At 36.7% G+C, this 22,309-nt stretch overlaps 2 protein-coding genes across 3 annotated transcripts in view; both read left to right on the top strand.

The window, feature by feature from the left end:
- Positions 1-1,736, top strand: part of RANBP2 (RAN binding protein 2) — a 77,676-nt gene extending 75,940 nt beyond the window's left edge. For both annotated transcript variants that reach the window (XM_036754991.1, XM_036754990.1), the window contains one exon: positions 1,227-1,736. In XM_036754991.1, coding sequence (XP_036610886.1) covers positions 1,227-1,532 — 306 coding nt within the window. In that variant the 3' untranslated portion in view covers positions 1,533-1,736. The remainder of the gene's footprint in view (positions 1-1,226) is intronic.
- Positions 1,737-7,176: 5,440 nt separating this feature from the next.
- The window catches only part of CCDC138 (coiled-coil domain containing 138), a 77,782-nt gene continuing 62,649 nt past the window's right edge, over positions 7,177-22,309 (top strand). Inside the window, exons 1-4 of the mRNA XM_036756318.1 lie at positions 7,177-7,406; positions 9,085-9,142; positions 10,494-10,623; positions 14,196-14,323. Of these exons, the coding sequence (XP_036612213.1) occupies positions 7,182-7,406; positions 9,085-9,142; positions 10,494-10,623; positions 14,196-14,323 (541 nt within the window). The 5' untranslated portion in view covers positions 7,177-7,181. The remainder of the gene's footprint in view (positions 7,407-9,084; positions 9,143-10,493; positions 10,624-14,195; positions 14,324-22,309) is intronic.

Genomic DNA, 22,309 nt, shown 5'->3' with positions numbered 1-22,309 from the left:
AGAACAAACTTAGTAAACTAATTTGTTTTATTGGTAGAAATTGTCCACAAAAACTATCTTTCTCTCACAGTTGAGATAAGTAACATTATTCCATGTTCTTGTAGGATGATACAGTATCAGGTCTAAGTCTAAATTCCTTTTCTACCAGGTTGCCAACTGATTTTCCCAAATACATTTATTAAATAATGAACTGCCTCTCAAATTTTCCTTTAGTTCACCAGATCTTTTGTAGACACTTGGTTGGAAATCTGGCGTGTCCTTATTCTATTAGTTTATTAGGTTAAATCTGTGGTTGCAATTCTATTGATTGTGCTTCTTGACCATCTTGCCCACATCTTTTTTCTGTGTAAGTTTCATTGTGATTTTGCCTTATTCTATAAAGAAGCCCTAATTATTAAACGTATGTTAATTTGGGCCTATTATCATTTTTACTATATCAATCACAAACATCTTTTTTACTCCTGCTGTGTTTTCACCCCCAGTTCCAGGCTCCTGTTATTTGATAACTGAGCTATGCAGTAACATTCTAGCTGGTCTCTTTCCCTCTAGTCTCTGCCTGTGTCCTGTCTGTTTTGTACTTTGTGGCCAGAAGACCTTCCTAAAACATGGTTTTCATAATTAGGCAGTTGGGCACAGTGCAAGGAGTACTAGATAGGGAATCAGTTAAAATTCTGGGTGATCCTGAGAAAATTACCCAAAACTTCTGGGCATCATTTTGTTATTTGTAAAATGAAAGGGATGACATATAGGTTCACTTTTATCTGTAAATCTATGCTCTTCTAAGCCTTTCTGTACTCGGCTTTCCCTGTAACCCCATGGTACAGTGGAAAAGGCATTTTCTGAAGTCAGAACACCTGGGCCCAATTCTAGCTATGATACTGCCTGTGTGACACTCCCTTAACATCCTTTCCCATTAATTTCCTTAGTTATAAAAATGAAGGGTTAGATTAGATAGTCTCTGAGATTCCTTTTGTGGAAAACTTCTTTGAAGTTTCTTTTTTAAATGAACTCTACCTTTAAAATAATTAAGATTTTAATACCTGTTTATAGGTTAATATAATATTGTTAATCCCTTGAGGCTTGTTTTTGTTCAAAAATGGATTTTTCTAGTTTTCTAATGAATTTAATATTTCTTTATTTTTGTTATTGAGGAAATTAACTTTAAATTTTAGATTTGGTTGGGATCAAATTGTTCATAATTTATTTTAATTGTAATCTCTTTTTAGGGAGGAGATATCACCAAAAATGATGGTACAGGAGGACGGTCCATTTATGGGAACGCATTTGAAGATGAAAACTTTACAGTGAAACATACTACTCCTGGTTTATTGTCAATGGCTAATCGTGGCCCAGACACCAATAATTCTCAATTTTTTATCCTTCTGAAGAAAGCAGAACATTTGGACTTTAAGCATGTAGTATTTGGATTTGTTAAAGACGGCATGGATACTGTGAAAAAAATTGAATCATTTGGTTCTCCTAAAGGTGTGGTGAGCAAAAGAATTATGATCACAGAGTGTGGACAAATATAAAATCACTGCTTTTTCATAGCAAACTTTTATCTTTGTAAACAGTTAAATTGAGGCTTAGCTGTTCTCAACAATATGGTGATTATGTTCAGCTTTTGAAAATGGACATTTCCAATGTATAAATGTAAATTGCAGCTTATAGCTGTTGTCATTTTTTTAATGTGTTAAAATTGACATTGCATGGTGTGAAATAAAAGTTTAAACACTGGTCTATTTCAGGTGTACTTGTGTTTATGTACTCCTGACAGAGATTTGTATTAAAAATTAACATGAAATAAGTATTGTTAAAGCAATAGCCCTTCGTAGGTTGTTGAAGGAATATGACATATGCAGTTCGATTCTGTTAAATTGGTTTTAAGGTATTTTACTTCCTGCATCGATGTATCTGGCCTTTTAAATAAAGGGACCACAACTTGGATCTTTTTTAGATTTTAAACATACTTGCTATCATATCTTACTGGTGTGCCTTTTTTTGAGGGGGACACAAAAAGTGCATGGAGACCCATGTATAATTGGGTGGAGCTATGAAGAGAGCAGTGGCTTACCCAAAGTGCTCTTCTGAGGTCCCAAGATCTTCACCTCCATGTGTAGTCTTGAGTCAGTTTGTAGTGGAATGCCTACCCTCTTTCAATCATTTCTAGCTTGCTGTGTTATTACAAAAAGGCAGGATTTTGTTTTCTTATATTTTAAATAGATCATTTGGCTAGTTTCTTAGTGTTTTGCAAATGTTGGGCTTTACTTTCCTGTCATCAGTCTCTACTACCTCAGAATCTACAGCCTGGTTCTTTCAACAGAACTTGGGGTTTTTTTCCTTGCAGTTGAGATGTATTGCACAGTTAAAAAATAGCTTTGTACCATGTTCATTGCTTCTGATTACTTAATACTGTGTTTCTTCAGTATCTGTTGTTGATGAATTTTGTAAAATAAAAGTAACATCTACCATAACAATTTTTAGAATTCTTGTATAGCTAGATGTTCTTTACCCATTCTAGCACTAAGTCAAAAGCAGGGAGGGCAATTGAAGGGTGACAAAACTAGCTGACCATGGAATTTTGAGCCTGTAAGCAACATTTCCCCCCCTAACTCAGATGCAAATTGAAAACATATGGAAATACTAAAGGTATGGATAGTAAATAAAACAGAAAGTGTATTCTGGGAGATTGAGGTGATGCTACATCTCCCTAAGATACAGGACAATGTCATCCCTCTTTCCTTGTTATGGAAATTGACATTTATGGGTGTATGCCAATGTTCAGTATATGCCATCTGCCCCCTTTTTTTTTTTTAAATCAATGTCCCAGGTTAGTTAGCCTGCTCAGTTTTTACTGTAAATAAATGAAAGAAAGTCTCACTTCCTGGGGAGTTAGAAATTAGGTGCCATGCATAGTTACCTGTTGAAGAATAAAATTTCTGGGGGAGAGTTTTATGGTAGCAGACTAGGATTTATGCCTTTGTGATGATGGAGTATCATCATTACTTTAATAAGAACTACTCAGGCAAGTATCAAAGAAAGTTTACTTGTCTTAAGAATTTATTAATTCAAAACTAATTTACATTTTCCAAATTGATTAGGAAAATAAAGAGAATGGTGGTTTAATTATTACATGGAATGCTCTCTAACATGGATTCTTTGTCTGAATTGGTATTTCGTGATATGGTGGTGTAGAGAGAAGTGGTTTTTAAAAAATTGATGGCCTTTGTGGCAATCCTAGAATAAATTCTGAAGTATCAGCTGTCACTAAATTCGAAGGAAAAAAGAAACATTCTTTTAATTGGCTTCTTTGGGAAGTTTAAAAAGCTTTTAAAGCTATGCGTCATAAAGCTTGAGGGACTTTAATCTTGACTAATAAATAAATGATGTCATGTTACGTTCTGATAGTAATTCTTTAAAAACAATCTGGCAAAGAATGATTTTCTGTAGCATGCTGTTGTTCTCCCATTTTGATTCTCCCTATACTTGTTCTAAAGTAAAAGTGACTTGAGACATTGTACCAAAGGCTATTTGTCACATATTTTTGGAAGGAGTTTTAAAGACTGCTCCAATTGAAAGAAAAAATGAACTGTATAGAAGCACACAGTGTCGTATTGAATTTCTCTGTAACATTGATCATTTTTTATATTGTCCTCTCATTAAAACCTTTTAAATGGAATAGAAACTCACAATTTTGTACATTTATTTATAAATTATCTTTTTTATATTGAATGAAATGACTTTGATGTAGATGATTTAGATTTAGGTGATTTGTCAAACAGTTAATTTTTTAAAGGAGGCAGTGGATAATTTAGATTGTTGTTGCTCAGGTAAATTCTAAAGTTCAGCTGAACAAGTGTTAAGATATGCCTTATATTTTAGAAATGGCAAGTTACTTTAAGTAACTTCATGATTTGAGAGATCATGTTTCAGTTATTTGGGATCCCAGCTCTTACTAAGTGTGTAAGGTAAGTTGCCTTACAATTAGAGGATCAGAAGGTCCTTCTCAGTTCTAAGAGTCTGTGGCTGATAATTGTATGTAAAAATGGCCTAGTAGTGTATAGGATTAGATTGGTTCTTGAGTAACATTTGGCTTTGTACTACTTAATTTAGCCATTTTTTAAAAATTCCTGGAAAGAGGGAAATCGGAAATGAACGAGGAAATGATAAAGCATTTATCATGCTCTATTATGTGCTAAGCGCTGGAAATACAAAAGCAAAGAGGAACCTGGCGAGAAAAGGAAAGAACTATAAGGAAACTTACCAAAACATTTTTCCACATGCCCTTCTACCTATTTGCTGTGTTACAAAAATAACAGAAATAGTAAGTGGTTCCTATGATATTTGTATGTCAGCTCCCAACAATTTAAAATACATGTTGTAGTGCAGCAGGAAGAAATGTGGATTTGGAGTCAGAAGACCCGAGTTTTACCCAGTTCTGCTACTTACCTGCATTTTTCTAGATTTCAGTTTCTTTATCAATAAAATGAGGAAATTGTGCTAGCTATTCTCTTCTAGTCCTAGATCTGTGGTTTTTAAATACAGAGTCCCCAAGCCAACAGAAATCTGGGCTTACATGGTCTGTTCCATGCAAGAGAATTGTGAGACTGAAATAATAAATAGCCCAGGCTCAGAAAAAGCCATTAGAACATATCCTTTGATTATCTTCGAACCCGGGATGAGTGGGGGCTTAAGAGGGGTTGTCAAATAAAATAGTGACGACAGCCCTCCTGACTGAGGTTTTACATTAGAATCGTCGGCTACACCGTTGTCGTAAACTCCCTGTTAGGCAGAACAGACTTGAGAAGTGGCAGAAAGTTTTTAGGAGTGGAGTTCAACATAGTAAATAGCTTTATGGAGTGGATACATCCTTAACTGAGTTGTGGCTTGTCATCAAAATGGATTAATTAGAATCTTCAAAGAAAGCCTTCGAGGAAGAGAAAGCTTCAACAGTGAGTGGGATCGGTGAAGCCCTCTCGTGGAATCTGGATCTCGGCCTTTCTGTGAGTTGAGTGGAATGAATGGGGGTGGGGACTTTTAGGCATGGCTCAGGGCTTCTGATTGGACAGCTAGGCCTAAGTTTCTAAAAATCACCTGAACTGTGTCCTCACCAAATAAGGGAAAAGATGTCTTTAAGAGTTTGGCATTGGCTAAATTGTACCTGGGGTAGTAGATTTCCACGAAATTGTGAGCCTGGACTCCACCAATAACAGTAAAAGACGGGGGGGGGGGGGGGGGGGGGGGAGGGGGGGGCTTGTTTATGTTAAGAGTATAAGGCTGGGTTTTGCCCTTTGGGCCCTGCCTCTCCCTACTGATCTTCTATGGGTTCGGAGACTGCCCTTTCCCGAGGGATCCTGATAAAGAAGTTTTTCTGTTCCTGACTTTGAGAGACCTCTGATTTTTTTAATTAATTGCTGGTGGGTGGTCTCACCCCACACAACAGGCATTGGGAATGACCTGTGCACATGCATGGAGACAGTGGAGGTTAGGATAGTATAATTATCATAAGATAGTAATCATTAATTTTCATTAATTTACAATATAAAATGTACCATACAATATTATGTAATTGTTAAAATATAATAAAAGGGAACAGATGTTTAATCCATTTTTGGTTGCAATGGCAGATGCTGTGGAGAGTAGGCTGACATAAAAGTGGAAAATTAAGTTGGAGCCAAAAATTGAAAGGTCTTAAATTCCGGGTTTAGGAATTGCCTAACCTAAAGGCAATAAGGAACTCTTAAAGGTAGGAATGATCTGTCTTTAACAAAAACCATGAGGCCAGTTTGGAGAAGGGAAAAGACTGGTGACCGCTTAGAAGCTTATGGAGAGAAGGAAATGCCAAACCGCTCCAGTATCTTTGCCAAGAAAAACCCAAATGGGGTCACAAAGAGTTGGATAAGACTGGAAAAAAAGATCAAACTGAAAATAGATAAGAGATAAGGAGGGTTCGAACTCATGACAGTGTGAGTAGAAAAAAGGTAGGGCATGTATCTTAAGATTTTGTGGAGGTTGAGTGAGGGGAGAGGAGAGTCAAAGGAGAAAGCCCAAGGTTTTGAAAATGTGCACTTAAGAGGAAGGAGGTATTAATAAAAACATTGCTTAGGAGGAGCTAATTTAGATGTGGTAAGACTTAAGAAGCTAAAAATGTAGGCCTGGAATAAAAAGGGGAAAAAAAACCCTTTTAAATCAGTTCGCCTCATTACTAGGAGAGAGGTGTCATTCCTACAGTAAGGGTTTCTTTGTCCCACTTTCCCTTCTCCCCACCCTCCAAAAACCGTATGTTCTGAACAACTCCAGGAAACTTAACCCTCCTCGAGTCTAGGTTCAGCTACCTGCAGATTGAGTCGTTTTCCTTTGCCATATTGTTCCCTTCAGCCTTTAGAAAGGAGTATGAAATCTACCTTAAATGCAAATAGACCTTTGAGAGATGGAATTGCCAGATGCCGCATTTTAAAAGTTTTGTTATTAACATCGCCAGAAGTGACGTCTCCAAATGTCTCAGAAAGTAATTACAACTTAATCGACCTTTTATCACACTTACAAGGGAATGCTAGAAAGGATGAGGTATTGATACACAATGTTAGTCTAAGTTTTTTTAAAGGTAACTACTCTTACAAAAGTTCAAAGTAATAGTTATGTTCGTAGTTTTATTGTTCACGTCAGTTATTTATATAGTTTATATTTGCATTACGTCTGTCGCTACCTTCCCGTTTCCCATCCTTGAGAGATGCCCGTGCCCTTATTTCTTAACCTAATCATTCCTATTTATGGGCAGGCACCTCGCTGGGGGTGAGGGGTGGCGGTGGGGTCTAGTTTTTGTGCGTCATTCCTGTCTTCGAAACCTCAGCATCTAGCCCAGAATGGGTACATAGTAGGGGCTTAATAAAGGCTTGCTGACTGAATGACTGCTGTTAACACCCGGTTGCGCTTGGTTTCTTGACCCCGGCATCATTTTGTCCCAGGTCACCCGGAGGGCTGGCACAAGGCGGCTCCGGCTCCCGCGCGGCTACCCCGCCACCGCCGCGCCCCCCATGCTGGGGCAGACGGAGCGGACACAAGAGCGCGTGCGTCAGGGACGCACTTCCGGTGTCGCGAGGCCCCGCCCCCTCGGCTCCAGGTTTGAACGCGGTTTCCCCGGGAGACAACGACGAGCGAGACCCAAGAAGCCGAGCCGAGCCATGGAGCCGAAAATAGTCAAGCCTCCAGGTCAGGACGTGGCCTTGGAGCGCCTCAAGAACCGTTACGGAATCGGTAGCACTTTCCAGTCCGAGGCAAACCCTCCGTCGGCCAGAGGGCAAGGCGACTGTCTCTCCTCCCTCCTGTACCCCAGCCGGTTTCCTGGGTCCCGCTCGGCTCCGGGAGCCGCCTTCCTCTCGTCCCCCTCCTCTTCCATTCCGCGCCAGGTAAAGTCGTCGCGTGTCCCCTCCCGCGCTTGTCCCCGCATCCGCGGCTCCGCCCCCCACCCCCCACCGTGGGCTCCTTGTTTATCCTTCTTAGTTAAGTCTTTGCGCATGGCTGGTGCGTCCCTGGGGAAGGGGGAGGGGGAGGTGGGACTTAGGGGGAGTGAGGTGATGAGCCTAGCTTACCATCCCTATTCTTACTATGGGAATTACAAGAACCAGCATTTATTGGGAGCTCTACAACCTGCAGTGTGCATTTTTATTTCTAAATTTGCCTTCTCGTTCAACTCTGCGAAGTCGGTGTTCTTTACAGCCCCATTTTGGTCGAGGCAGACAAGCATTTATTAAGCTCCTGCTGTGTACCAGGCACCGCGCTTTTAAGTAAGCGCTGGGGATATACAGATAGGCTCACCCTCACGGTCACCACAGGGGCCCACGGCTAGCGAGTGTCCAGAAGTAGAAGTGGAACTCGGGTCCAAGTTAAGTGCTTATCTAACTGCCTGTCTTGAGCCCGGCTCCCAACGAGCCACCTTATTTTACTTTTTGTTTTTAAAATTGTATATTTTTTCAATTATCAAGAATTTATTTTCTCACATCTTACCCCAGTAGAACAGAAAAAGAAGAAAAAACCCTTGTAACTTAAATATGTAATAGTCGAGCAAAGCCAGTTTCCACAGTGGTTATGTCCAAAAATGTATGTTTCATTCTGTATCTACATTCTGCCTTTCAAACCTGGAATACCTCGGATACTTGTAAGCTGGGTGACCTTTTGCATATTGCTTAACCTTGGAGCTGGAGGGTTATTATGGTATAATGGCTAGGGCGTGCGCTGAAAAGTTAGGAAAAGCTGGGTTCGAGTTCCTTACTAGCTGTGTTAATTCCCATCAAGTTATTTTATCTCTTTGCTTCAGTTTCCGCACTTGTATGGGGAGTTGGACTCAGTAACTTACATGGTGCCACCCAACTAAGCAGTATCAGAGCTAGGACTTAAACACAGGATTCATACCTTTCAATACAGTACTGCTTTCACCATACCGCAGCTGCTTCCCTTGAAGGCAATTGCATGCAGTGGTAAGGTAACTTGCACTTGGACCCTGCTTTGCTTCTTAGATGAAGACCTTTCCTAAATTTCTTAATCCCTCTGAGCCTCAGTTTTCATATCTTTTAAAAAGTGGAAATGATAAAAACACAAGAAGCGTTTACCAACCATCTCCTGTGCTCTTAGCACTGTACTATTATGGAGAATATAAAAAGTTTAGATAAATAAGGGTTTCAAGGAGTCTACAATTTAATAAATCTAACAAATTGTGTTTTATACACAATATTGTATGTGTAAGTGGTTACAGATAAAGTGCTGAATCCTGGGGAGGAAAGCCATTAATGACCTGATAGATCAGGGTACAAAGCATTATAGACCTCATTAGGGACATCTATAAGCAATATCTCCTCTGTCTGCCTAAGGATTATATAAGGTAAGTACGGTACCAAATTCAAGTGGTCTTATCTTCCTTGTTTTTCCTTGCCTAACTAAATTTTCCAAAAAATGTATTTGTGTTAAAAACAAGATGTTAAAAAAACCTTGTAAAACTTAGTTTTATATTTTAACTTACAATGAAACTCGAGTATTTTTAAGATAAGCTTTTAAATATTAAATGTAAGTTAAATGTGTTATTTCTTTTAGTTTGTTGGTTTGGATAATCAGGTCAGATGTAAAAGCAGAAGATCTCTTACCTACACAGGTAGGAAGATTAAGTTTATTGTATATTTCAGTGTTCATAATGAAACTCAATTTGAGAGGCCACTACTAGAAAATTAGTATATTGTGCCTATAGAAAGTTTTGTTCATGGTAGTATAAATAACAAATACTGTGATTTTTCAATTCTTTTAATAAACTAATAGCTGCCATATAAATGTCTTACAAACCTGTAAGTCAGATTTATGAGCCAATCTGATTCTGTCATTTTTAAAAATGTTCCTACCTTCCCCTCCCTGCCCCATTAAAACTTCTTTATGTTGGGTTAAAAAAAAAACACCAAGGGAGTATATTTGGTGACATATACATATTCTCATGTTACTAAGATCCCAGTTACTGAAATGAACCAATAATGTATTAACTAAATGTTATTGTAGTTTACCTCTAAAAGTAAATAATTGTACTATAGGGAGTACTTTATGTAGCAGGAGCTACGTTCCAGCTGCCATCTTGGCTCCATCCCCCTAGGTAGCAGGATCTAGCTCTGATTCCAGGTTGACCCTTATTTTGGTTTGTATCTTGGTAAAAGTCACCAGTGTCAGCTACTTATTTATGAATTGCTAGTTATTGTATTAGTGTGGCTTTGGTACTAAAATGCTACTCACTCCCCCCCCCCCCCAAAAAAAAAGATCATATAAAAATTCCTTTTTAGAATTTTGGTCATTACTTCCTAAATTTAGACATTGACTATTCCAATTATTAACTTTATCGGGTTCAGTATTTTTATGATAACTTTCTCAGTTCACCAGTTAACATATACATATATCAAACAATCTTTTTATATTTACTTTTATAGATAATAATAATTATAATTATAGATTTTAGATCTTAAGAGAACACTTCCTGAAATATATTTGATATGTGAACAGATGTTCAGGATCTTAAAATTGTGTTTGTTTGACATTTCTAATCTTATCAAATAGAACTAAAAGCATTTCTCATTAAATTTCTCAGAAGAGAAAGAATACTTGTATTTTTTTAAATCTTAATTTTATATAAATATTCAAAATTTGCTTTCCTCTACAGCCCTTGCCTTTGTTTTGTTGAGTTTAAATGAACATGGCCTAAGATTTTATTCGTTAAATATTTATTGAGAACTTAATACATGTGTTATTTATTGAAAACTTATGACATGTTTTATAATATAAGAAATGACTGTGTATTGAGGAGGATATTAAAAAATCAGATAGGGCTTTTATGGGCTTTATAGTTTAGTTATGGAGATAAGATGTTACATATGCAAAGTAGTTAATTTAGTCTTAAATTGTAGGGACAGTGTTCTATGAAAAAGCCAATATCTTAACCTGTGCTCTTTATGTTTTTTATTTGCTGATAGATGTATTGGATAACTCTTCATCAGATCCAGCTGTGCCTCTGCCCACAGACTCAGCAGCATCATTTTCTCAAAATACAGGAATAAATTGTACAAAACCCCTTTGTGACTTGTTTAAGAAGAATGTGAATTGGTATGGTATCCCTGTATCCCTACTACTGCTGGCCCTTCAGTATTTCATAGATATACTAAAACTAGATTTAAATTTTTTTTTTTTGGCCAGGAGATATTTAAACCTAGTAACTTGAGTTTTGTTAGCCTCAGTTATCTTTTACAATTGAAGAGATAGGTAGATAAGGCATTTATTAAGTGCACAAGTGCATGCCAGGTGCTGTAACCACAACTGAAAATATAAATAAAAGCCAGCAATACAGGGCTTGCCCTCAAGCAGCTTGCCTTCTAATAGGAGAAACAGTTACATCAAAGGAAGCTGGAAGGGAAAATTATTGGCCCTGATGACTTGGAAGTGAATGGAGGCTTGTTCCAGGAAAAATAAGTAAAAGCTCAGCTTTTAAAGTCCATGTAGACTATGAGCTTCTTGGGAGTGGGGTTTTTTGTTTGTTTGCTTTTTCCTCCTTTCTTTGTATCCCCAGTGTTTACACAGTGATGGGTACATCAGTAGGTATTAAATAAATGCTAGTTGACTGAGCCCAGGGATCTGGTGGAGTGATAGCTGGAGTCCATGTGGTATGGTTTGGAGCTGGTGGGTAGGAAGGTAGGTAGAGACCTGGTTGAAATGAACCTCTTTATTTTTACTTAGAAACAGCCAACATGTGAACATAAAAACATTAGATTTAATGTTATATTAATGTATTTAGTTATCCTATTAACCATTCTAAAATATATGAATAGCATTTTTATATTCTTTCAATCTGAATAATCCAAGATTCAAATTCAGATCTGTTTATTTTAATTTGAATATACATTTCTTGGGCAATGAGATGTTTTTAAATTAGCACGATAAATAATAATAATAATAATAGCATTTTTATGGTAGTTTAGAGTTTGTAAAGTGTTGTGTCCCTGTTGGGTGCAGTGTGGTATGAGACACAAAAGGAAGGCATAACTTGTTCTGTCCCTTGAGGAACTTAAGTCCTTTAAAAAATTAAAAAAATTTTTTTCAGCTTATAGTTTTGTTAGAGACAACACTTACACATAAAAAGTTATTACAGAACAGTCGAGGACAATGTATTATGCTATGTCAAATTAAACATGAGAAATTGCCAAAATATATGGTACAGATAATATGTGTCTGTATGTATGACAACCAAGGAGGGAAGAAGTTTAGAAATAAATTAAGACTAAAGCTGTATACGAGAAGCAGTGTGTTATCATGGATTGGAATTGCTGAGAAAGTGCTGATCTGCTTTGGTAGAGGGGTTTTCACTACCTGGAAATTGCACTTGGCTCTCACAGTGATTCTATTGGTCACAGGTCCAGGGCCTATCCCTGTCTTAAAGTAGAGTACACGTAGAGTGTAAAAGCAATTCTTCAGGGAGTTCAAGCAGTAATACCCACATCTTTGTAAAATTATCTGCAGTTTTCAAATGAAAGGTACATATTTGCCTTTAATTATGTAAATTCTCCACTTGGCATTCAGAAACACTGCGACCTTTTTCTGTTGGAGCATCAGAGCATAGGCAGAAAGAAGAGAAATTGACATGAAGTTCAGTATCTTTATTAATTTGGGATTTACTCTAGAATTTCCTTACATAAAATGAAAGGCACCTTTGTCAGTTTTCTAGAGAATAATCTGATAAATGATTTTAGCTTTATTCAAAACATGTGATGAGTGTGTCTTCTGTAAAGAGTACTTTGTTCTAGAGAAGATACATTTAAGTAAGGGTCGGTCTGCCTTCATGGAGCTTACAGTCTAAGAAGAGAGTAAGATACACATGGACAACAGTAATACACAGTTTTCAGTCGGTAAACATTTACTAACCCCATACTGTGTGCACAGTACCAGAGATACAAATGCAAAGACTTGAAGCCATTCCACTGTTAAAGAGCTCATATTCTATTGGGGGAAACAAGTACATGTGATAAGTGTATTCAAAGTAATAAAAAAGAACAAATATCAAATAGTGGAGGCGAAGGAATTAGAAGTTGGGAGCGGGGTCAGGAGAGGTTTCATGTAAAAGGTAGCGTTGGAGCTCTTATAAAGAAAGAGAGAATTTGGGGGCAGAGATAAGGAGGTAGTGCTTTCTATATATGGGGGATGGCCAGTTCAAAGGCCTTGAGATGGAAGGGAGAGTGTCTTGTTTGAAGAATGGAGAGGAAGCTAGCCAGATTGTCCAGTTTGGAAGGGGAGTAATATGTAGTGAAGTTGGAAAGATAGATTGGGGACGGCTTATAAAGGACTTTAAAGGATAAACAGAAGAGATTATAGATTTGATCTGAGAGGGTGATAATGGAGCCTTAGGAGTTTACTGAATTGAGGAGTTACGTACTCTGATCTATACTTAAGGAAAGTCACTTTGATAGCTGTGTGCAACAGTGGTGTCAATCTCAAATAGAAGTGGGGGCCACTAAATCATCCATAAAGATCCCTGTAGGCTACACATTGACTTAGAAAACCACATATTAACATCTGTATTGTATTTTTACTTCTTTTGTTAAATATTTCCCAATTATTTATTAATCTGCATTAGTCAGCATCTGGAATTTTGTGGGCTGCCTCATATTTGATACCTGATACGGAAGATTGATTGGAGAGGAGATAAACCAAATGTAGGAGGACCAATAAGGAAGCCATTGAGAAGTGATGAGGACATGAATTAAGGTGGCGGATGTATGTGTAGGAAGAAGAGCTCGGATGTGAGAGTTGATTGAGAAATAGGAATAATAAGATTAGACAACTAATTGGCTATGTGGGGTGAGGGAGAGTGATTTTCTATACTACTGCTTTTTTTCCCCACACACATTACCTCTCATTTGTTTATATTCATTCAGATCTATCATACATATATATGCATACATATACATACACCTACACATGTACATATATATATATATATACACACACACAGAAAGAGAGAGGTACATATACCCACACATCCTCTGAATGTGTGATTTCATCAGTTGAGAAAACTCAAAGTAACAAAATTCCCTTTTTCAATACAGATGAGCAACTTTTATAATTTATAGTCTTAGAGAGTTGGGGCACTAGGAAGTTAAGGGATTTGCCCTTTCTCACATAGCCAGTATGGGTCAGATATAAGACTTAAACCAATCAGATCATCCTGATTGCTGCAGTTATCCCTCTATTACTATAGTCTTCTATTATGCCTTGCTGCTTCTTTACTATATATACTGTAGAATTTGCAAATTAATTTTCTCATTTTGCATCTAAGTAAGTTTGAATGCATATAAAAGTCTAGTTCAATTAACTATGTATAGCAAATGTAGTTAAATGTAGTAAATTTGTCTTTGACAAATAGCATTAAAATTTTTCTTTATAATTCTGTAATACTAATTAATGACCCTGGCCAAATCACTTTGTCCCTATGAACCTCAGTTTCTTTATCTATAAAATAGGCATAATAATGCTTGTTATTCTTACTTCATTGTTTTATTGTAAGGAAAGTGCATTTTAAACTTTAAGGCGTTGTATACTTATGAACTATTACTACATTTCAATGTTAATAGTACAGAATATTTTGTAGGATTTTTTGAGATTGCTATGTATAATTTTTTTCTTTAAAGTCTAGATGATGACCTGGATTATTTTTGTGATTTGAGTCCACTGGAGGTGGAAAAAGAATTAGTTGAAGGTGATCATAGCATCAATACTGCACAGACAATTAAACCATTCACAAAAGAAACACCTCCAGGTAAAAAAAATTCTGTTTCGTAATAGTCACTTAATTTTAACTTAGCCAAGAATGAAGAATAAAATTTATTTCTGGAACTGTAAAGATGGATGCTGAATTGCCTATGTATTTAAAAATACACATTTTTACAAATTGTATTGATATATTTTAACTTCACCTGTATTTTTGAGGATATCCTCCCCTCCCCCTTTCACTACCCATTCAGCTGTCCCTTGTAACAAAAAATAAGCAGAAAAAAGAAAGCCAGGAAAACTAATTAACACATCAAGTGGATCTGATGTTACATGTAGAAGCAAGTACTTCTTTTTTTTAAATTTATTTTTTATTTTTAGTTTACAACACTCAGTTCCACAAGTTTTTGAGTTCCAAATTTTCTCTCCCTCCCTCTCCTCCCCCATTGCTCCCAAGGTGGCATGTAATCTGATATAGGTTGTACATATACCTTCACATTGAACTTATTTACATAATAGTGCAGTTGTAAAGAAGAATTATAACCAATGGAATGAATCATGAGAGCTGCTATAAATATTTTTGTACGTACTGGTCCATTTCTCACTTGTGAGGTCTCTTTGGGATACAGCCCTAGAAGTGGTATTGCTGGGTCAAAGGGTATGCACATTTTTATAGCCCTTTGGGCATAGTTCCAAATTGCTCTCCAGAATGGCTGGATCAATTCACAACTCCACCAACAGTGTAACAATATTCCAATTGTTCCACATCCTCTCCAGCATTTATCATTTTCCTGTTTTGTCATGTCGGCCAATCTGACAGGAGAAATGTACCTAAGAGTTGTTTTGATTTGCATTTCTCTAATCAATAGTGATTTAGAGCGCTTTTTATATGACTATAGATATCTTTAATTTCTTCCTCTGAAAACTGCCTGTTCATATCCTTTAACCATTTCTCAATTGGGGAAAGACTTACATTCCTATAAATTTGACTCAGTTCCCTGTATATTTTAGATATGAGGCCTTTATCAGAGACACTGGTTATAAAAATTCATTTCCAGTTTTCTGAGAAGCAAGTACTTCTGCAAAGAAGGGAGAGGTGCCTTTTTATCATCTCTGCCAAGTCAAGTGTGGTCATAGAATGACACATTCAGTTTTGGGTTTTACGTTCCCCAGGTACATTTACTCCCTGTGTGACCTTGGGCAGGTCACCTAACCTTTTTGGATTTCAGTTTCTTTGATAGTACAAGAAGAGGATTGGACTAGATGGCCTCTGAAATCTCTTCCAGCTCTAAAGCTTTTCTTTTTCTGATCTAAAAAAGTTGATATCTTTTGTTTTTACATCATTTATTTTTCCAATATATCCTTTCTTCCCCTTTCCTGAGCATCTTCCATCCCTTAGAACAAAGAATAAAAAGGGGGAGTGTGGGGGACAATTTAATAAAACTAACAAAGATGATAAGGCTGACTTCTATAGTGTTCCACACATAGTTTCTCATTTCTGCTAAAAAAAAAAAAGAGGAATACATTTTCTCATATCTTAGGAGTCATGCTTGGTCATTATAATTTTATGTAATTAAATACTATCAGACTGAGAGCCAGAAGGGATCTTACAAGTTTTTGAGCCTAACACCTTTGTTTTAAAGGTTAAAAAAAATGAACCTAGAAAGTTCAAGTGACTTGCCTAGGGTTACACAGTGAGTAGTTTGTCTTTAGTTCCAATTCAGACCCAAGTCTTCCTGACACCAAGGCCACACACTGTACGGATTGTTTTGTCCTTTTCATTTACACTTCTGTAGTTACTGTGTGTATTGTTTTCCAGGTTTTGCTCACTTCACTTCTTATTAGTTCAGATAAGTCTTCCCCTGTTTCTTTTTATTCATCATACTGTTGCTTACAACACAGTAATATTTGGTTATATCCATGCCCTACTACTTGGTGAGCCTTTTCACCATTAGTAGACATGTTCTTTGTTTCCAGTTCTTTACTATCTAAAAAAGGGCTCCTAAAAATATTTTGGTACATATTTTTATCCTTGACTGCCTTTGAAGTATATGCCTAGAAGTGGGATCTCTGGGTCAAAGGGTGTGGCTATTTGAGTCACTTGATTCACATAATTCCAAATTGCTCTCCAAATTAGAGAAGAACTCTACCAATAGTGCATTACTGTGCCTCTCTTTGTCCATATCTTTTGACTGTGTAATTTACTGGGGAAATAAATTTTGATCATGTGTGTCTGACAGACAGACACACAAATATGTATGTCCTTATATGTCTTGGATATGCTTTTCAGAAATGTTTGTTGCAAAGATTTTTTTTGCCCAGTTGACTACTCCCATTTACTCTAGTTGCATTAATTTTGTTGGTGCAAAAGCATTTCAACTTCACAAAATTAAATTATCTATTTTATTTTTGGGGATCTCTTCTATAACTTACTTGGTTAAGAATTCACTCCTAGCAATAGCTGTGAAAAATACCTGATGGCTGGACATGGTAGCTCATGCTTCTTATCCTTATCACCTAGGAGTCTTAGTCTTAGTGGTTTGCTTGAGATTGAGAGCTTTGAGCCTCAGTAGGGGTAAGACCATTTGGGTTTCATCGTTTAAGGCATCACCAATATGTTGAATCCCTGGGAACAAGTAACTTAACCAGACTCCCTAAAAAGGGGCAAACTAGCCCAGGCCAAAAATGGAGCCAGTTAAAGCTTCCTTGACAATCAGTAGTGGGATCAGGCCCACAAGTGGTGGAAATAGGGAAACCTAGAATGACCATTAATATTCAGGTCATGTATCTATTTTTATCTTATTGTGACATATGGCTTAAAATGTTAATCTAAACCCAGTTTCTCCTGAACTGCATGTTGCAACAATCTGCTAGCAGCTGCTGAAGGGATGTAAGACCCACCAACAACCAGCACACAGAAAGCTGCCAGCACAGGTTCTTTTGATCTGCTTTATTAAGGACAGCAATGTTTAGGGGTTAACAATCTCACTTTAATTCAGCATACAAATATCATTCACTTAGTTCAGGGGAAAAAGCCAGCACCTTGAACTTCAGAGCAAATACAAACAAATTACAAACATCAACAGACAGAACTTGTCTGATTCAAATCTCAATGCACAGTTACCAGAGTTTAACAAAGTCTGAACATCCGCGTTTACAAGCTGGAGGGCTCTTAACTACAGCTGCCCAGAGTCTCCACATCAACACACTGCCAAGAGGGAGAGCCCTAAGCTAATAGTTCTGTTCTCTCTTTTTATACAGTTTTAGACGTCATCAAATGTCATCTGAGTGACCAGAACTTAGGTTCCTACGATTGCCTCTGATCTTAGCAACTCCCCTTAGGACCCTGGGGGCTTCACGCCCACATAGGCTTAGCACCTAGTAGACAGGGGTTTGGGCCTGGGGTTTAGCACCTAGTAAGACTCAATCAAAGACAAAGATATTACACTGCATTATAGTTTTTCTGTTTATTTTTGTCAAATAGAGAGTTCTGACTCATCAGGTTTATTTAACCCATGGTTATTAAATTAACTGTTTCTGATTTTTCTTCATCTAGTATGTTCCATTGGTCTACTTTTTTATATTTTAATATAAATGCACCTTTTAAAGATACTATTTTATTACCATTTTAATGGTTCTTAGGCATAGTAATTAAATTAGTTAAATATACTTGTTGCTAAACAGTTTTTTTTTTAACCAAAAAAATGTCATATTCAAGTCATATGAAGATTCTTAATCTGGAATCTGGAAACTTGATAACTATTTCAGTATAATTGCTTGTTTGTTTGTTTTGGGAATACTATGTAGGGAGGTAGGAGAAGGTGATAAGCATTTATATATTAACTACTATGTGCCAGGCACTGTGTGATAAGCACTTTACAAATATTATCTCATTCAGTCCTCACCAACAGTCCTGCAAAATAGGTGCTATTATTTCCCGCCATTTTACAGTTGAGAAAACTGAGACAAACTTTAGTGACTTGCCCAGGATCATACAGCTAGTAAATGTCTGAGGCTTTATTTGAACTCACATCTTCCTGACTCCAAGCGTAGCACTCTATCCATTGTGTACCACCTAGCTGCCTCTATTTTATGCTTTTAAAAACACTGTTTTGAGAAGGAGTTCTATAGGTTTCTCCAGACTCCAGACTTCTCCAGATTCTCCGGACTACCAGAGAGCTAGGGTTCACACAAAAAAGGTTAAAAAAACCCAAACCCTGTTTAGTCCAGTTTCTTCATGATACAGATGAAATGAAGTCACAGTGAAGTTAAGACTTGCCCAAGTTGACAGAGATAATGTTATCAGAAGTGAGATTTGAACCTAAATCCTCTCTCTTTTTTTTTTATCCTCTGACTTTTAACAGGGTTCTTTACTTTGTACCATATTGCCTCCCTGTTCCTTCTTTTATCTGTTGGTACTTAATCTGTTTCCAAGATTTGGTACTACAAAGAATGCTGCTATAAATTCCACCATTTTTTTTAAATTTATTTTTTATTTTTAGTTTACAACACTCAGTTCCACAAGTTTTGGGTTCCAAATTTTCTCTCCCACTGCTCCCCGCAACTCCCCCAAGATGGCATGTAATCCAATGTAGGTTCTACATATACCTTCACATTGAACTTATTTACATAATAGACCAGTTGTAATGAAGAATTATAACCAATGCAATGAATCATGAGAAAGGAGAAACGAAACCAAAAAAAAAGGAAAAAAAAAAAGAGCAAAAAGTTTGCCTCCATCTGCATTCAGACTCCATAATTCTTTCTCTGGATGTGCATAGCTCTTTTTTGGAACCATTTTTTTCCTGTCATTTACCTGCTTTGAGATACATGCCCAATGAAAAGGTGACTGAATCCAAGGATTTGGAATAGTTAAGTCATTTTTCTTTAATAATTGCACATTGTGTTCCAAATGCTTGAACCATGTCAGCCACGTTAAATGTGCACCAGTTCACCTGTCCATCGGTTGTGTATTGGCGCGCTCATGGTCTTTTCCTACAGCCCTTTCAGCAGTGATCGTTTCCATTTTTTATGTTGGGGGGGCGGGAAGTGCTATTGAAATAAATGGCCTGATTGTTGGTCTTCCTGCCACAGCTGTCAAAGTGATCTTCCTCAAGCACAGGTCTGACCGTGTCACTCACCTACAGTAAACTCCAGTGGTTCCCTGTCACGTCCAGGATCAAATGTGAAATCCCTGTGTTTGGTAGTCACAGCTGCCCCCGACCTCTCCTTTTCTGTCTTTCATCTTACACCCCCTCACATACTCTTTGATCCAGCCACACGCTTCCTTGCTGTCCTTACACTCCATCTCCCTACGTGTGGCATCTTCACTGGCGGTCCCCTTGCCTGAAGTTCTCCCGCTCAGTATTCTTGCCTCTTGGCTTCTCCGACTTCCTTCAAGTCCCACCTAAAATCACACCTTGTACAAGAAGTTTTTCTTGATCTTCCTTAATGTAGTGTCTTTGTCAATTTTCTCCAGTTTATCCTATATTTACCTTATTGTTAGAGAGTTGTTTGCATGTTGTCTCCTTCATTAGAGGTCTTTGAGGGTCAGGGACTGCCGTTTGTTTTTCTCTGTGTCCCCAGCACTTAGCACAGTGCCTAGCACATAATAAGTGCTTAATAAATGTTTATTGATTAACTGACCTATACCAATAATATTATTGGTTAATATTTTAGTGAATATTTTTAAAATAAATTTTTATATTCTCTGTGTTAAGTATTTAAAATGTTCGTATCAATATTCATTGGTGACATTGGTTACATTCATCCTTCTTTGTTTTATCCTTCTCTGGTTTGGATACCAGGACCATATTCGACTGATAAAAGTAACTTAGTAGAGTGTTTCTTTCTCAGTTACTGAAAATAATATTTTATAAAATAATTTTTAAAAATAATTTGAATTCACTTGTAAATTTATCTAGACCAAGGATTTTCCTTTGGTGTAGTTCATTTTTGGCTTTCTCTATTTCTCTTTCTTACATTAGGCTCTTTAAGAGCTTTCTTTCTTGTTTGGTTATTTGAACTATTTTGTAGTTGGGTAATCTTCATAGTCATTTATTTTATATTACCAGTTTTGCTGGTAGCGTATAACTGTGTACATAGAATCTGATAATTCTGTCTCCCTTGCCTCCCTACTTTGTTAGTTTATAATTTTCATTTTTAGGGGGTAATTTAATTTTCCTCTTTTCAAAAACTGAATTATAATGGTTTATCAGATGTGTTAGGCATTTCAAAAGATTGGTTGTTTTTGTTATCAATTTTATCTATTTCTCCTCTTGATTTTTCTCAGTCTTCCTTTGTGCTTTTTGAGGGATTTGTTAATTTGTTGATTTTTCAATTTTAAAAAAATCTTTTCTTTTTCATATAATTCTTTCTCAATTCCTTTAGTTGTATCCCTGAAACAATTATGTTGTATTATTATCTATTCCTTTTACATTTTTTTTATTATTCTTGGACCCACTCAATTTTCAGTGTGTCATTTATTTAATCTTTGTTTAGGTTTGGATCTATGTCTTTTTGTTCTTCTGTTTTGTTTGTTTCCTCTCTTAACTACTAATATATTTTGTTATGGTCTTTAAAAGATGTATTTAACATTTCTGCTTGTTTATGTTTTAAAATTTCTGTTCTGTAAGGCGTGATCACTTTTTGTAAAGATACTACAAAATGCTTAGAAATCTGTATGTTCTTTAATTACCATTTTGAAAATGCCACAAGTGTTTCAAAAGTAGTTTTTCCAACAATAAGCTCAGCTCTGTGGTTTCGTCTTTATAGTTCTGTTAACATTTATCTATTTCTGAAAAAAAAAATAAAATTTTACAATTACTGTGTCGCTTTGGTTTTTTTTTTTACAGTTCTCTTTTTTGTATGAATTTTGATGATATTTTTGCTGTTTGGTGCATACATTTCTATAATATCTTTAAGTTTAATATAATTTCCTTGTTTATCTTAACATTATGAATTTTTTTTTACATTGGAAGTCGCATTTGCATCTCCCTGTTTGTTTGAATTATGTTACTCATAGTAAATTTTATTCCAGCTCATGCTTTTATTTTTTTATGAATCTTTATTTTTTAAAATGTGTAGTATGTATGCAGAAAGCTTAAGCTTTTGTTTTCTTACCTTTTTTATAATTCTCTTTTCCACATTAAAGGTTATTATTATTAGTTTTATACTTTCCTTCATTTAATTTTTTTGTATTGATTCCCCCCTCTTTTAAGGTAGCACTTGGACTCTGTGGGAAGCATTGCATATATTATTTAATCACAGTTTCCTTCTTGTCTCCCTGATTTTTCTAATGTGTCCCAAAATTTCTTGAGTTTACTTAAATTGTTATCCCTTCTCCCAGCCCAGGTAGGGGAATCCTTCCTGTAGTTGACCTCCTCTTCCCATATCTTTCAACTTCCATAGCATTCATTTGTTGCATCTTTTTCTAGCAAGCATTATTTGTTTCTCCTCATTTTTTTATCCCTTCTAGTCATTTCTGTAGTTTAATTTCTGTCTTTCACTTTCTGTAGATTATACAAGGTAGAGCTTCTTGGGCACAAAAACTTTGCTCTCTCTCTTACTTCCCATTTGACTAATAGGTTAATCACAGATGGTTATCTTCATTTCACTAATCTTGGGGGGTATTTAGTGTTTTTGCTGTTAATGTTGTTGTCGTCGTAGGGACCCTTTTTCTTATGAGCCTTGCTCCCTGAGATCTCAGGGCAGTGTGGTATGATGGGAGATGCACTGTTTTTTGAGCTGCAGGAACCATTCCTCCTCCATGCTCTTATATTCATTGCTTACCCTTTCTAAAGAGTTTATGTAACCTTTGAGCTTATATCCTCTTTGGAAGCCGATGTCCCTTCAGACTCACATACTTCTCCTTGACTTTTGTTTAGAGTAGGGGGCCTCCCTGAAACAAAACTTATTCTGGTGCTGCCTGTCTCCCTAAGTCCTTTACCTCCACTGTTTCGACCCTCCTTTCCCATACCCTTCCAGGTGGGTCAAGAAACTAGCAATACCACCCACTGCCTTCTTTTCTCTCAAA

Source organism: Trichosurus vulpecula, chromosome 4 (genome assembly GCF_011100635.1).
Source record: "Trichosurus vulpecula isolate mTriVul1 chromosome 4, mTriVul1.pri, whole genome shotgun sequence".
NCBI classification, from domain to species: Eukaryota; Metazoa; Chordata; class Mammalia; order Diprotodontia; family Phalangeridae; genus Trichosurus; species Trichosurus vulpecula.
The sequence above is the reverse complement of the archived record's forward strand: the minus strand, read 5'-3'. Positions and strand labels throughout refer to the sequence as shown.